General features: G+C 40.9%; 1 protein-coding gene across 2 annotated transcripts in view; it reads right to left on the bottom strand.

The window, feature by feature from the left end:
• Window positions 1-14037, bottom strand: part of TDRD3 (tudor domain containing 3) — a 459135-nt gene that overhangs the window by 159038 nt on the left and 286060 nt on the right. For both annotated transcript variants that reach the window (XM_030200566.1, XM_030200565.1), the window contains exons 7-8: window positions 10885-11034; window positions 2781-2918 (exon numbers count right to left, since the gene is read on the bottom strand). In XM_030200566.1, coding sequence (XP_030056426.1) covers window positions 2781-2918; window positions 10885-11034 — 288 coding nt within the window. The remainder of the gene's footprint in view (window positions 1-2780; window positions 2919-10884; window positions 11035-14037) is intronic.

Genomic DNA, 14037 nt, shown 5'->3' with positions numbered 1-14037 from the left:
ATGAAGGCAAGTCCAAATATAGTAACATTTACACTTATATTGTGGCTTCAGCATGGAAAGGTGAAATATATGCCCAAAAACCAATAAGCTGTTGCAATGATAAACAGATTACTGCTTAAATATCGCTGCTTAGAGGATAGAAACCATTCAAATCAAAGCCAAATAAGATGACCTTACCATATCGTATTATTGCTCCAACTCTGCAAACTACTTTCCTTTCAGTAAGATGTTACACGTGTCTAAAGAGTTTTGTCAGAATTATTTTCTGGCACTCAGTAATGTCAATTCCTTTAGTAAAGTTCAGAATATTACACCTCCAGTAACATGTCATGATGCCATAACAGGCTATTATCACAGTTTTGAAGTTCATTCACTTGTAGTTAAACAGTTTCCTAACCAGTAAAATATACAACTCTCAGTCGTCAAGTAGAAAACTTACAGATATAAAACAATATGGGGCCCTTTTACTAAAGCTTAGCAGATGTTAGCATGCATTAAGTGCCACATGGGCCATAGGTATAAAATAAGGGTGCACAAGCATTTAGGGCATGCTAAGCTTTACTAAAAGGGCCCCTACATTTGCTATAGTGTTTACTAATTGACATACAAACTAGGTCTAGAGTAAATGAGTAAAGGATTCCAAATTGTTGTAAGCCACATTGAGCCTGCCCGTGGGTGGGAAATTGTGGGATATAAATGCTATAAACAAACAAATAAATAAATAAATAAATAAATAAATAAATACATAAATAAATAAATAAATATAAATCCTATTACAGTAAAGCATAAACAACAAAAATACAAGTTACAGAGGAGAAATTGATTCAAGCTCCAAAGATCTAAATATGCTTTTTACCAACATGTGTGACCGCTGAGCGAAAATGTACAAATAACAGAAATAAAAGCTACAAAAGTTTGGAGGGGTAAAATTCATTTCTGAAATTTGATCACAGTCTATACAAAACGTGTTTTTCTAAAAAATATACTTTCTTGATAAACAGCTCTCATTTTTTAAAAACCTAATTAAAAACCTACACTGAAATTTTGCATTCTTATGAAATTGATATCCCTCTACCTTGAGGTATAAATAAGTCACATACCCCACTTTTGGTAACTTCACTCAGTGGGTCACATATTATTCTGCAAGCCAAAATTCATCAATGAATTGAAAGTACATTATCCAGCTCATTTTCGAAAGTGATCGCCGGCCATCTTCCGACACAAATTGGAAGATGGCCGGCGATCTACTGAATCCGGCCAAATCGGTATAATCGAAAGCCGATTTTGGCTGGCTTCAAATGCTTTCCGTCGCGGAGCCGGCAAAATTTCAAGGAGGCGTGTCGGTAGGGTAGTGAAGGTGGGACGGGGGCGTGCTCACGCGATGGCCGGCTTCGCCCGATAATGGAAAAATAAAAGCCAGGCTTGACGAGCATTTCGCCGGCTTTACTTGGTCCCTTTTTTTCCACAATCAAACTTCAAAAAGGAGCCCCAACAAAAAAAAAAAAATCCAAGTGCTCGTCAGGGATGTCCTAAATCAAAACTATTTTTGCTCAACTTTTTCAGAAGTACCAGTGGGATTTGAACTGGCCACCTCTGGATTACAAGACCAGTGCTCTAACCACTTGGCCATAGCTCCACTTACTTGGATGTCCCTCCCTTTTGATTATGCTCCTTCAAGTCCCTCTCAGCCAATCAAAGACAGGGGTCTCTCTCAGCCAATCACAAACAGCGAAATGCGCTGTGATTGACTGAGAGAGACCCCTGTCTGTGATTTGCCAACTAACAGATATGTGTAAAGCATAGGTGTGTTGGTATTTATACTTTAATGACATCCTAACTCATTTTCCATTCCAGCTCTAGAAGTGCTTATTTCATTTGAACACAGTGGAATACTGATAAAACAAGTCCAAGAAACAGCAAGCTATTATGCATAGCTCCTTGGCATTATTGTTCCTTCACTAGTTTTTAGCTTAAGAAAAAGGTGATGATAGTATAGATCAGACTCCCACAAGAGGTGGTAGGGGCAACAATGTATCTCAATTCTGGAAGTGATGTTATGTGCAAAGAAAAACAAATGAGAACAGAGATCAAGCCAGTTTTGTGAATTGTACTACATAGGTAGCACGTACAAACTATCTATCTTTACAGTCTCTTTGTGCCATACGATTGCATGTTGATGTTAAGCTATGATCGAATTCCTCTGCTTAAGAGAACAGTCCTAGTCTCCCAGTGGAGTCAATAAGAATAAACCTCTTATAATTATAACTTAGATAAAGAAAATGAGACTTGGGTATTATATGAATCAAAAGTTGAAGCCAGCCTGTTGGCCTTAGAGCAGCATGCTCTGAAGCAGGGATGGGCAACCATGGTCCTCAAGGGCCACAACCCAGTTGGGTTTTAAAGATTTACACAATGAATATGAGAGAAATTGATTTGTATGTACTGCTTCCATTGTATGCAAATAGATTTCATGAATAATCATTATGGAAATCTTGAAAACAAGATTGGATTGTGACTCTTGACGACCATGGTTGCCCATCCCTGCTTCAGAGCATGCTGCTCTAAGGCCAACAGGCTGGCTTCAACTTTTAATTCATATAATACCCAAGTCTCATTTTCTTTATCCAAGTTATAATTATAAGAGGGTTTTTTTTCACCAAAGATGCCTCATAAAAACAAAACAGGAAAGCTCTGGGATAGAAAAAGGAAACATACTGCTCAGCTCACCAGGTGTACAAGTTGAGCTATGAATATTTATTTATTCAGCTGCAGAGCCTTACCAGTTCACGATATACCCCTTCTGATTTCCCTTCAGGTTTGATTATCTTCTCTTTTTGGAACACTTCTCTGCTCCGGTTTCCCCCAGCACTTGTATTTAGATTGCTTCCAGCATTACCACCTCCTCCAAATGTCTTGGTCTACCAACAAGGTAAAAATATCATCATCTTACAACCACTTCATAAATACCAAACCACTTGCTATCAAATTACTGAAGACATGATGCGATAAATTTACAGAAGTTGTATTTGTTCTGCTAGTGCTGCATGCAAAAACAATTGTTTTATTAGTTTTTAGGCTGCTGTTTATGTGCTGCTGTACCCTACAGTTAGCATTTAACTGTAAGGTGGAAAATAACTGTAAATATTTTAGGTTCATCCAATTGGTCCCTCTTTTTAGTTACAATCATTAACTTCCCTGGGTAACTTACCTCTATGAGAGTTACCAACTGTGGTTTAGAACCTAATCCCTTCTGCATGGATCAAATTGTCAAATCTTGGCCTCCTTTCCTTCTACTGTCCTTCTTCAATTATAGTCTTACCTTAGGCCTTGTTCCATCACGATGGTAGACTGCCATTGTGAGACCTATTCTAAAGAAGCCAATATTAGATCCCTCCCTCCCCATAATAACCATCCAGTGTCCAATCTATGCTATTTATCAAAGGTGATTGAAAAAACGGTATTTACCCAACTCTCCCAATTCACGGAAAAAGTTCTAGTTCTACATCCCCGCCAATCTGGCTTTAGGTTGTAATATAGCACAGCCATCATCAGTAAGGTCCATTCCCATCTTAACAAGGATCGAATAACCTTAGCAATTTCCCTTGACTTATCTGCGGCCTTCAACTAATCTCTCCAACTGACTCATCTTCAGAATCTTGGTCTATCAGGTATGGTTAACAACCGGCTCCCAAAATTTGATCACAGTAAACTCCTGGAGTTGGTGTCCCCTGTGGCTTAGGCATCTTCTCTCCCCCACCCTCCTCTCTGCACTCGCTCTCTTTGTTCTTCTCTCCTCCCCCACTTACCTCTTCTTGTTCTGCCAGAGCCACAATTAATTATTTTAAAACAGTACTGGCACTCATCAACAGGAACAGGCTGCTTTAGCCAATCCTAGAAGCCTTCTTGCTGCCCTCGGGGATGGAACAGGCTGAAGGAAGGACCCTGAGATTGGGTGAAGCAATCTGCTCTTGCTGATGTATGCCAGCACTGCTTAAAAAGGATTAATCGCGGCAGAAGAGACAAGGAGGTGTGGGTGAGCTGCTCTATCCACGTTGTGGTTCATTATTGTTGGTAGCATGTGTGTAGTTTGGGGGTGCCTCCTTCATTTTCCCCTTCCCCACGTACCCAGGCATATATTCCATTTCTGTTTTGTCTCTTCTGGCTCCCCCACCTCCCATGACCTGTTTCCCTTCCTCCCCCTCTTCAAACCCGTGGCAACTTCCCGCAGCAGTTCTGAAGCCTAGAAAGAAAAAGAGCTGCCAGTACAGAGCCCCATGCTGAAAGACCCACAGCCAGGCTCTGTCGGCCCGGAACCTTCTACTGTGACACACTTCTTGCTGCTGTGGGAGAGGTTTTGGCAGAGCCTGGCTGTGGGTCTTTCAGCAGCTCTGTACCAGCAGCTCTTTCTTTTTAGTGCTCAGGACTGCTGCGGGAAGGAGCAGTAGGTTTGAAAAGTGGAGCGGGCCAGGTTGCGGGTTAGAAGCAGGAAGCATGGGGCCGGGGGCTGGCCAAGGGAGGTGAGGGAGCACAGGGAGGTTAGACTAAAAACAGAAGACATATGAGCTGCTCTATCTACGTTGTCGCTCTTTACTGCTGGTAGCATTTTTTATTTCCCTTATATATCTAAACATGCCGGCTTCTGCAGCATACGGAAGTACACAGAGGAAGTATTGGTTTCATCATTTAGAGTAGTAATTCTAAATTTTAAATCATTGTGTCATTTGGAGGGGCTGGTTATAGGGACTACCAATATTTGTGCAGAGGTGTTTTCACCTCATAAAGGGCCACCAAAACAGACATGTTACGAGAATCAGGTGATTAACAATCAGACATTATTTATAAGTACAATTTAAAAAAAATAAATTAGGTTGAAACCTGGAAGCATTTAACATCTTTTTTTTTTTCCTGTGCCTACATCAAAAGAAAAAGACGGCATGTGGAAACCTTGCTCCTTTTGTTCTATGGAATGCAATGGTATATTATAAACATGCAGTTGCCTATTTTTATTACTACTATTTCACAGACAGTTATCGAATAATGAGGGAAAGGCTTCCTTCATGCAGAAGTTCTGTCCAGAGTCAGTCTAAATGTGCCAATTTTGTCTAGTTCAGCATACTATTGGTCTCCAAATTCATACAAAGTTAATTATGTTCAATGGAAAATAAATTTGTTGGCTCAGGCTGTTCGCTATGGGCTTCTTTTACAAAGCTGTGCGGCAAATGAGAGAAAGCCCATAGGAACTGAATGGGCTTCCTCTCATTTGCCACATCGAGAATTGGTAGTTCAGCTTTGTAAAAGAGGCCATAAGTTAATATTCTATCATTGTTTCATTATTGCTACCAATAATTACATATTAAGGGAATTTTCTTTAAACTTTGTTTTCATTCGTTTACCAAGTCCTTACATGCACATGGTTTTGCTTTTTAAACCCAAAGGTGAATCCTATGAATGGTTGAATAATTACGTATAAACTGTGTTTCTGTCTTTACTTGTTTTGTACTGCTTTGGGTCCTGCTGATCTGTACATCTGCTGTCTAGAATTTTGGAAGATTTTGGATGTACTCTGTAGAAGTTGTTGTTTACTTTTGCAATAAGAGTATGGATGCCCAAAAGAAAAAACCTCACTCATTGGCCATCAATCTCCAAAATAGCGGTGGTAAATCTCCAGCTTTGAGATGGGCCATCCTTAGCATCTCTTAACTTCTTTACCTTTGCTGGCTGCTTATTTCTAGCTCTCAGTAGCATACCAGGACTTCTCGAGCAAGTATGCATTAGAATTCTTAGCATGCTGCTCAGAGCCAGAAACAACCAGCAGGGAGTGGCAGTAGTCCATTTATTTGGCTGGTGGGGTTCGGCACCTCTGCCAGCAAAGGTATGCCTAGCGTGCCAGCATGAGGGAGGGAGGGAGGAGAGAGGAATTTGTTGCCACCCTACCCCAGCCCAGCCCCCCCCCCCCAAAAAAAATTGCAAGGTTGGCTATGCCCAGAGAGAGAGCCTGTTATAAAAAAATTTCCAGCACACCACTGGGTATAGGGTTAAACTGATTTCACTCTTTTTTATCTGATCGAACTTTCAAAGTTCATAGCTCTTCTGGACAGTCTGTAAGTAAACCACTTAATTGCAGTGTCCCATAGGGTTCCATTTTGTCCAAAATATTACTGAATCTTTTTCTGTCCCTTTTTGCAACACTCATTCAAGAATCAGGGATCTCTCTTCACTTTTATGCAGATGACATTTTGCTCCTTCATCATACTGATAGATTACCCAGATATTAAATCATTATGTGGTTACTTTCTATAGCAAAATGGCTCACTGATCAGTGTCTTATTCTGAACCGAGACAAAACTGTTGTCTGTTGGCTCTACGGTTACCATGACTGTCCAAGTTCTGACTAATATTAGGTACTACTACAACCCCTGTTCAAAGTTTCCATTATCTTGGTATTATTTTCGATTCCTAGCTCTCATTTGCTCTGAATAGCTCTTCAGTTTGTAAATCTAGCTTTTTCATTCTGTGACAATTAAGGTCCAACCGTTCTCTCTTTGATCACAAGACATTTCATTAATTTATTCTATCTCTGGTTATCATGGGGACTGACTACTGTAATATTGTCTATTTGGGAACCACTATGTTAGTTCTTTAAAAACTGCAAATGGTTCAACACACAGCTATTCGTCTCCCCTATAATTTACGTAACAAAATCCATGTTACATCTGTTCTAAAGCAACACCACTGGCTTCCTGTCGAATACAGAGTAAAGTTTAAGGCTTTACTATTAGCTTTTAGGGTCTTTCAAAAGGATGTTCCTACTTATGTCTCCTGTCTCACCATTCCGTAGACACCGACCCAGGTATTTAGATCTATAAATCATCATCATATGGTCCTACCCAGACCTCGAGTGGCCCAGTTAGAGAGTAGTAGGCATTCTGCATTTTATTATATGGCTCTGGCCTTATAGAGAAGAATTATCTTTAAAACACTCTAAGCTGGCAGTTAAATCCTGGCTTTTCCACAAGGCCTGTAGCTTGTGCATCAGGTTGTGTTTTGGTTGTTCTGGTCATGTACCCTAAAACTAGTTTGTCCTCTTGTATTGGTATGATTGTGTGCTTTTTACTATTCTATCGATTTGTAGTTCCTTTCTTTTTATACTTTAGTTTGTAAACTGCTTTGTCCTACTTAGTCAGTTTGAGGTATAATAAGTCAACAATAAACAAACAAAAACATAAAATAAACCAGCATCTAACCATTAGTGTTGCACTATGTCCGGGCTACAAATTAAACAGCAAAACAAGTGTGTAAGTTTCATGTTTATGGGTTACTCTGGAGCAAATCATAAAAACTTTAAAAATGTATACGAGGAAACATAACCTGTAAACTTCCAGAGCAATTCTATACTGTACAAACAAATAAAATGAAGCAAAGCAGTCTGGGTACTGAAAGAAATTGAAATTTTACAGTATTTATCTTCCCTTTTAAAGCTCTATTAGCTAAATATCAAATCAGTATTATGAAGTCTTGGAAATCCAATTAGAATAATAAAACTGCAGACACATTCCTTAGAGAGCCTAGATCTACCAACTCCTATTTTAGATAATCTTTCTGGAAAAATAAAAAAGGAGCACTCTGCTGGTCAAGCAAACTAAGCAAAGCTGGCAAAGGTGTGGGGAATGATCAGTGGTGTGCTGGAGCCGGCTCGCACCGGCTCGCAAGAGCCGGCTGTTAAATTTTTAAAGCTCTTGCGAGCCAGTTGTTCTTTTTTTTTTTTTTTTAATTCTTTATTTATAATTTTCTAATTTTACAATCACATAACATGACTGCAAAAGCAGTAACTGAATTTTACAAAAAACTGAAAAAGGGATATAAATCTAGGAGGTATAACCTCCTCTAGGTAAATACTTTCATTTATTTAGTCCACTATTTAAGTGAGGCAAAACACAATGCAAAAATTCAAAATAAGAAATACTATAAACATAAGAGCAGGGGAACTACTAAGCCCACAATTGAATTTAACAGCATTAGCCTACAGGATTGTTCTGATTAGAACGATTCTCTTCCTCTTTAAAGGCAATAAAACTTTGCATTTTCTTTGGATCGGTAAACATATAGTTAACAGAGTTAAGAGAAAGAAAGCATCTGCAGGGAAATTTCAATAGGAATGTTCCTTTCAAAGTAAGAGTCCTCTGCTTTAAACCCAAAAACTCACGCCTTCGTTTCAAAGTCTCTCTGTTTAAGTCTGGAAACATTTGTATTCTGGAACCAAGGAATAATGCCTTCATATGTTTAAAGTATAAACGGAAGATGTTATATCTATCAGATTCAAACACAAATGAAACCAAAAGAGTGGTGCGCTCAGTAATTACTTCAAGGGAACTTTCAAGAAATTCAGTTAGATTCAATCCCTGTTGCTGTTGTGTTGAAGTTCCTTTTCCTGTAATATATTGAGCCCGGGTGATTGGAGGATATGCTTCTTTTGGAATAGCCAGAATTTCATTGAAGTATTTCTTTAACATATCGAGAGCTGATATAATCGGAGATTTCGGGAAATTAAGCAGTCTTAGGTTTAATTTTCTGGCATGCGAGCCAGTTGTTCTGGCAGGCAAGCTGGCTCCTAGGGGCAGCGCAACCCGGCAGTAAGTGAGGTAAGCATGGCAGGAGGGCGCCACAAGCCATGCTTACCTCATCTCCCGCCACTCTGGGGGGGGGGGGGGGGGGTTTAAATCTTTGGTTTACCTCCGTCGCAGCAGCCGCAGTGAAAGCCCATTTACTTTTATATTAAAATGGAACAGAAAAATTCTGAAGTAATACAGTCATTTGTCCAGTAGCAGTTGCATGATGGAGGGGACTTAATTTAAGATCAATCATAGTCACAGTTATTTATCCATTTGTACAGCAGTCTTACCTAAAACATTCTCTTACAGTAGTATAAAAGAATTATTATTCTTTATAAAGCTGCCCAACTTTTAAAAATATCACAGTTTCTAAAAAGTTGTAAAATTAGTACTTAATCATGTGCCTTGGTCTTCTTCTAATCTAGTTCTCATGAGTCTGAACACCAAATAAATGTTACCAGGTAGACATAAGCATGAGCATAAGATGAAAAGGGAGAGCAAAACTGAGCATAAGATGAAAAGGGAGAGCAAAACTACAAGAACAACCTTTTTTCTTAAGCATTACATTTGAACTGAAAGTTTTATAAATGAGTTCATTTCTGTAAGAATAATAATCACAGTTTTTCTTTGGCTATATTTCTACACAAGGCAAACAATTTGTCATGAGTAATAAGAACTGCTTGTTTATGTGGGGGGGGGGGGGGGTAGGTTTGCTTTTCTGAAGTAGGCTGTGAAAACTAAGACTGTTTAGCTACTTTGCATACTGTTTTAGATTCTTTAATTTGTCATATCTCAATGTGTGTTATGTATTTATTTTTTCATTACTTTTTATTATTTAATTTCTTTAGGGCTGCATTTCGATTAGTAGTTAAAGGTATGTTTTTTTCCCCTTCTACTGTGGTTTCTTGGACTAGGTGATGGGAGAGTTAAGTGACTTCTCCAGAATCACAAGCAGCTGCAGTGGGGGGGGGGGGGGGGGGGGGGGGGGGGGGAGGAGGAGGAGGAGGGGATAACATACCTTTTATCATGCGATTAATTACTGCCATGAACCAACAGGCAGAATGTCCAACCTACTTTGGAATTTGTATATGGTACTGGGATTGCCATCCTTATTCAGACAAAAATAAACTGTAGTGGATTTTCAATGTATGGTTTTGAACGGAACTCAGTTTACTATGAGGCATATTTTCAAAGCACTTTGGGAGGCTAAGTTCCATAGGTTTCTATGGAACTTTGGGAGGCTAAGTGCTTTGAAAATATGCCTCTTTACCATCAAAACTATGGTACCCTCAACAAAATAGGAGCCCCTGATAACATAATGGGACAATAATAGGTTTCAGCTGATTTAACATCACCACGTTTAGTAGTACTCTCTGATGCTCTCCCAGATATGAACAGGCCTGGCCCAGGCCTGTATGACTTCTGAGACAGCAAAGAATCAAAATTCAGTGTGGTACTGGGCTGTGGCAATGAATGTCAAAGACACAGTATAGGTGACACACCCAAGTTTCAAGAAAGTAAAGCTGAAAATATAACTAACAACCATCACTGATACACCCCAGCCATAGGGGTAACCTTCCATCGTGTCTAGGCTCACAGAGGTAACACTTACCATTACTAAAGTCTACCTAAGATTTATTGTAAACCAGGAGGCATAATTATGGGTGGGGCTGAGCTGACCTGAGCCTGTTCTCTTTCAGCTCAAGTTTATTTGAAGGTGGCGTGCATGATCACTGTAGCTGGCATAGCCCACCAAGCCCCTCCAGGCTTAAGACATCTTTCACCACAACAGCTGCCCTCCCAGCCACCAATGCCAGCATCTCAAGCATGCTCAGTTCATGGCAAAAACCAGGCATATGTGGGGTACTGACATCAGTGGCTGAGAATGCAGCCACTGACCGTCACAATGTTCCAGCAGTCAGGATGTCTTCAGCTGAAAAGGCTTGGGGTTCCCCACCAGCCAAGGTATTAATTTGTTTTGTTTGGCAGGGGAAGGGAAGGAAGAGGGGGCAGGGGCAGAGAAGAAATGCACATGCCTACCCATTCCACACAGGGGCTCACCCAGAAATTGGCTTCTGGCTATGTCACTGTTGTTAACACAATGCTGCTTAGGGCTTGTGGAAAAAAAGAGGAATCCTCAACAGTGGACAGAAGATGATGTTTCTTCCTCTGACCTGTTGACAGTTACAAGTCATCTGATTTGGAATATTAAGAAAAAATAAAATATACATTTGGATTAAATGCAAAATAATTCATATAACAAAATACAATTTACCTCTTTACTTTTTGCTACTTCCGCAATAGCTGCAGTTCTCTGTTTTTCAAATTCATCATTCTCTCCTACAGATTTGGTAGTATTCGGAGTTTGTAGTGTTTTTCTACGATCTAGCTCTCTGCTGTCCACTTGCATATTGGACACACATCTCTGATAAAGTAAGAAAGATTTATCAATAACTTTAAGAGAGATTTAAAGCTTTGGCAAGCACATGTGCTTCTAAGATCAAACCTCAACCAACCACTGTCCTAGCCAGTGCATATTTTAAAAAAGAGGCTTGGGTTCAACTTTTACATGATTGCTAACAATGTTGAAGCTCTGAGGATAAAACACACTGTTTTCTATACCCCCTGTGGAAAGTACTACACATTCCTATATAACATGTTGGACTGTTTTGAAGAAATTCAGAGCTCTGTTTACTAAGCTGCGCTGTAGGCGAGCTAGCAATTTTAATGCGCGCTAATGCTGGAGACACCCATATATTCCTATGGGTGTCTCTAGTGTTAGCGTGAGCTAAAAACACTAGTGCACCTTAGTAAACAGGGCCCTCGGTCTTTTACATTAAGATAAATAAATCCTTCCCATAAAACATACAGACATCAAAGTTCTTATGCAGAAGCAACAATAGTCCCTACAAAAACAGTACAATAATTCTTCATTTTAAGGCATCTTGAATTAGCTCAAATTTGTTTCTTTGACATGAAAATGATTAGTGAAATGCAATGTGATACAGTGCCTTGCTAAAGTCTTCACACCTTTGCACACTTTACACATTCTATTGTCTAAAAAATACAGATCAAAATCCATTAAAGGGTGTGATTGCATAAAGGTTTTTATGGGTGTAAAAGCAGTTTTACATGCGTATTATATATATATGTATAAGTACATGCAGTAACATGACAACATGCCATGTGTCGATGTTTCCAGAAGCACCATAAGAACAGAGTTGCAGTGCAGACATATATTTTATAAAATACAAGAGCAGACATGTAGATTACATACACACCTGCTTTGGAAGTGTAAGCATTGTGAGCTTCAAGGTGTGGAAATTAAAAGGCAACAAGCAGGACACAGCTATCAAGTCCTGCTTGGTGCTGAGAATACATTCCACATAGCACCTTTTCCTCTCCCCCTCCTGATCCCCATCCTTGAGTCTTAATAGTAACATAGTAGATGACGGCAGAAAAAGACCTGCACGGTCCATCCAGTATGCCCAAGAAATGTGGCACTTTTTTGTGTATACCTTACCTTGATTTGTACCTTATCACCAGTGAGAAGGGGAAAGCAAGCAGTGACATAATTCATTGTGAGTACTGACAGAAGCAGTGGAGGAGCTCTGGCAGTCAAGGTAAATAACTGGGCTGTCTGCAATGCACAGCTTTCAGTTTTCTCCTGCATGTTGGGGGGAGCTGAAGCTGGAAATGGGAAGATATGCTCAGCTCAAGAATCACAGGGGAAATGATAGAGGGAGGAGTCTGTATGGATGTGAGAACTGGATGGTAGGGAATGTCAAGCAGTCCAAGGGAAAAGGAAGTGGAGAGAGCAGGATTATCTGCAGGGTGAAGGGCAAGGTAACCAACCTAAAAGATCTCTTTCTCTCTCTCCTTCACCCCTGTCAAAAAAAAAATCACTCACTAGAATCTCTACCTCCTGCTATTCCTACTTCACACAGTTATCAATGCACAGCGAGGAGAAGGAAAGTGGCTACTCATCAGACCAGGTCTCCTTCTCTGCTGCCCTGGACCTTTCTGCTAATTTGAACAGTAAGGGCCATTGTATGGCCACATGGCTCAAATTAACACTGACATTGAGCAGACAGATCCAGTGCAATGTAGCCCCTGGATGCATCACGTGAGACAGGGTGCCATTTTTCAAGATGGTGGCACGGGATGCAGGCGCAAGTGGGTGTCTCACTCCTGCCTCCCATGTTAAGGTACGGAGGGTGGGCTAGGGAGGGCCTGAGGAAGGGGTTGGGGTAGGAGTGTGCCACTAGACAATAGGGATTTATTTTTTTTCTCAAGGAATGGAAGGTTGGGTAGGAGTCAATAAACTACCAGGGAAAATGTTTGAAACTTTGGGGGAGGGGAGCCACTAGACTACTAGGGAAATGTTTTGAACTGTGGGTGGAAGGGTTCACATCATCACGGAATGGGGAGGGGGCTACTAAACTAGCATTTCCCAATCACCATGCCACAAAACTGTTTTACCAGTGCACCTTCTCCACTGCCCTCCTGCTCCCACTGCTATTGTTGTTGCTTCCAAAGACCAACAATACAAAGAACCAATCCCTAAATTCAAATAATAGTGAGAGACATTTACAATATACCATATTTGGTAGGAGAGAATATTCAGTATATCCACTGCCCCTTTGTGAGCATGACTTTTGAATTAACCATTGTTTAACGGCTTCTCCTACATGCTCCATGGCTGGTTCTGGAAAGCAGCAGCCACTGGGGTTTTGGGGGAGTGTGGTGGGAAGGAGAGGAGAGAAACACACTGTTTGGAAAGGAGGGGAGAAAGAGTGTATGTATGGCTGGAGGGCGGAGAGAAAAAGATGATGATAGAAGGGGACAGAGAAAACGGAGATACTGGATGGAAAGGGGGAGGGAGGGAAAGAGAGAGAGAGGAAAAATGCTGGATGGAAGGGGGAGAGGCAAAGATGGAAAGGGGAGGGGAAATAGGGAAGATGCTGGATAGAGGTAGAGACAAAGAGACGGAAAGGGGGAGAGGGATAGAGATGCTGGATGGAAGGGGGAGAGTGAGAGAGGAAGCTGCTGGATGGAAGGGGGAGAGTGAGAGAGGAAGATGCTGGATGGAAGGGGGGTGAGAGAGGAAGATGCTGGATGGAAGGGGGAGAGTGAGAGAGGGAAATGCTGAATGGAAGGGGGGAGAGAGGGGGAGATGGTGGATTGAAGGGGGAGAAAGCAGGAGAGATGCTAGATGGAAGAAGAAAAAGAGAGAGATATGCTGGATGGAAGAGGAGAAACAGAGAGGAGAGATGCTGGATGGAAGGGGAAGAGAGGGGGAGATGCTGGATGGGAGGAAAGATGGAGGGAAAGATGCTGGATGGGAGGAGAGAGGGAGGGGAAAGATGCTGGGATGGGAGGAGAAAGCGGAGAGAAGAGATGCTGATGGGAGGAGAGAGAAAGAGGG

Source organism: Microcaecilia unicolor, chromosome 4 (assembly GCF_901765095.1).
Source record: "Microcaecilia unicolor chromosome 4, aMicUni1.1, whole genome shotgun sequence".
Taxonomy (NCBI): domain Eukaryota; kingdom Metazoa; phylum Chordata; class Amphibia; order Gymnophiona; family Siphonopidae; genus Microcaecilia; species Microcaecilia unicolor.
The sequence above is the reverse complement of the archived record's forward strand: the minus strand, read 5'-3'. Positions and strand labels throughout refer to the sequence as shown.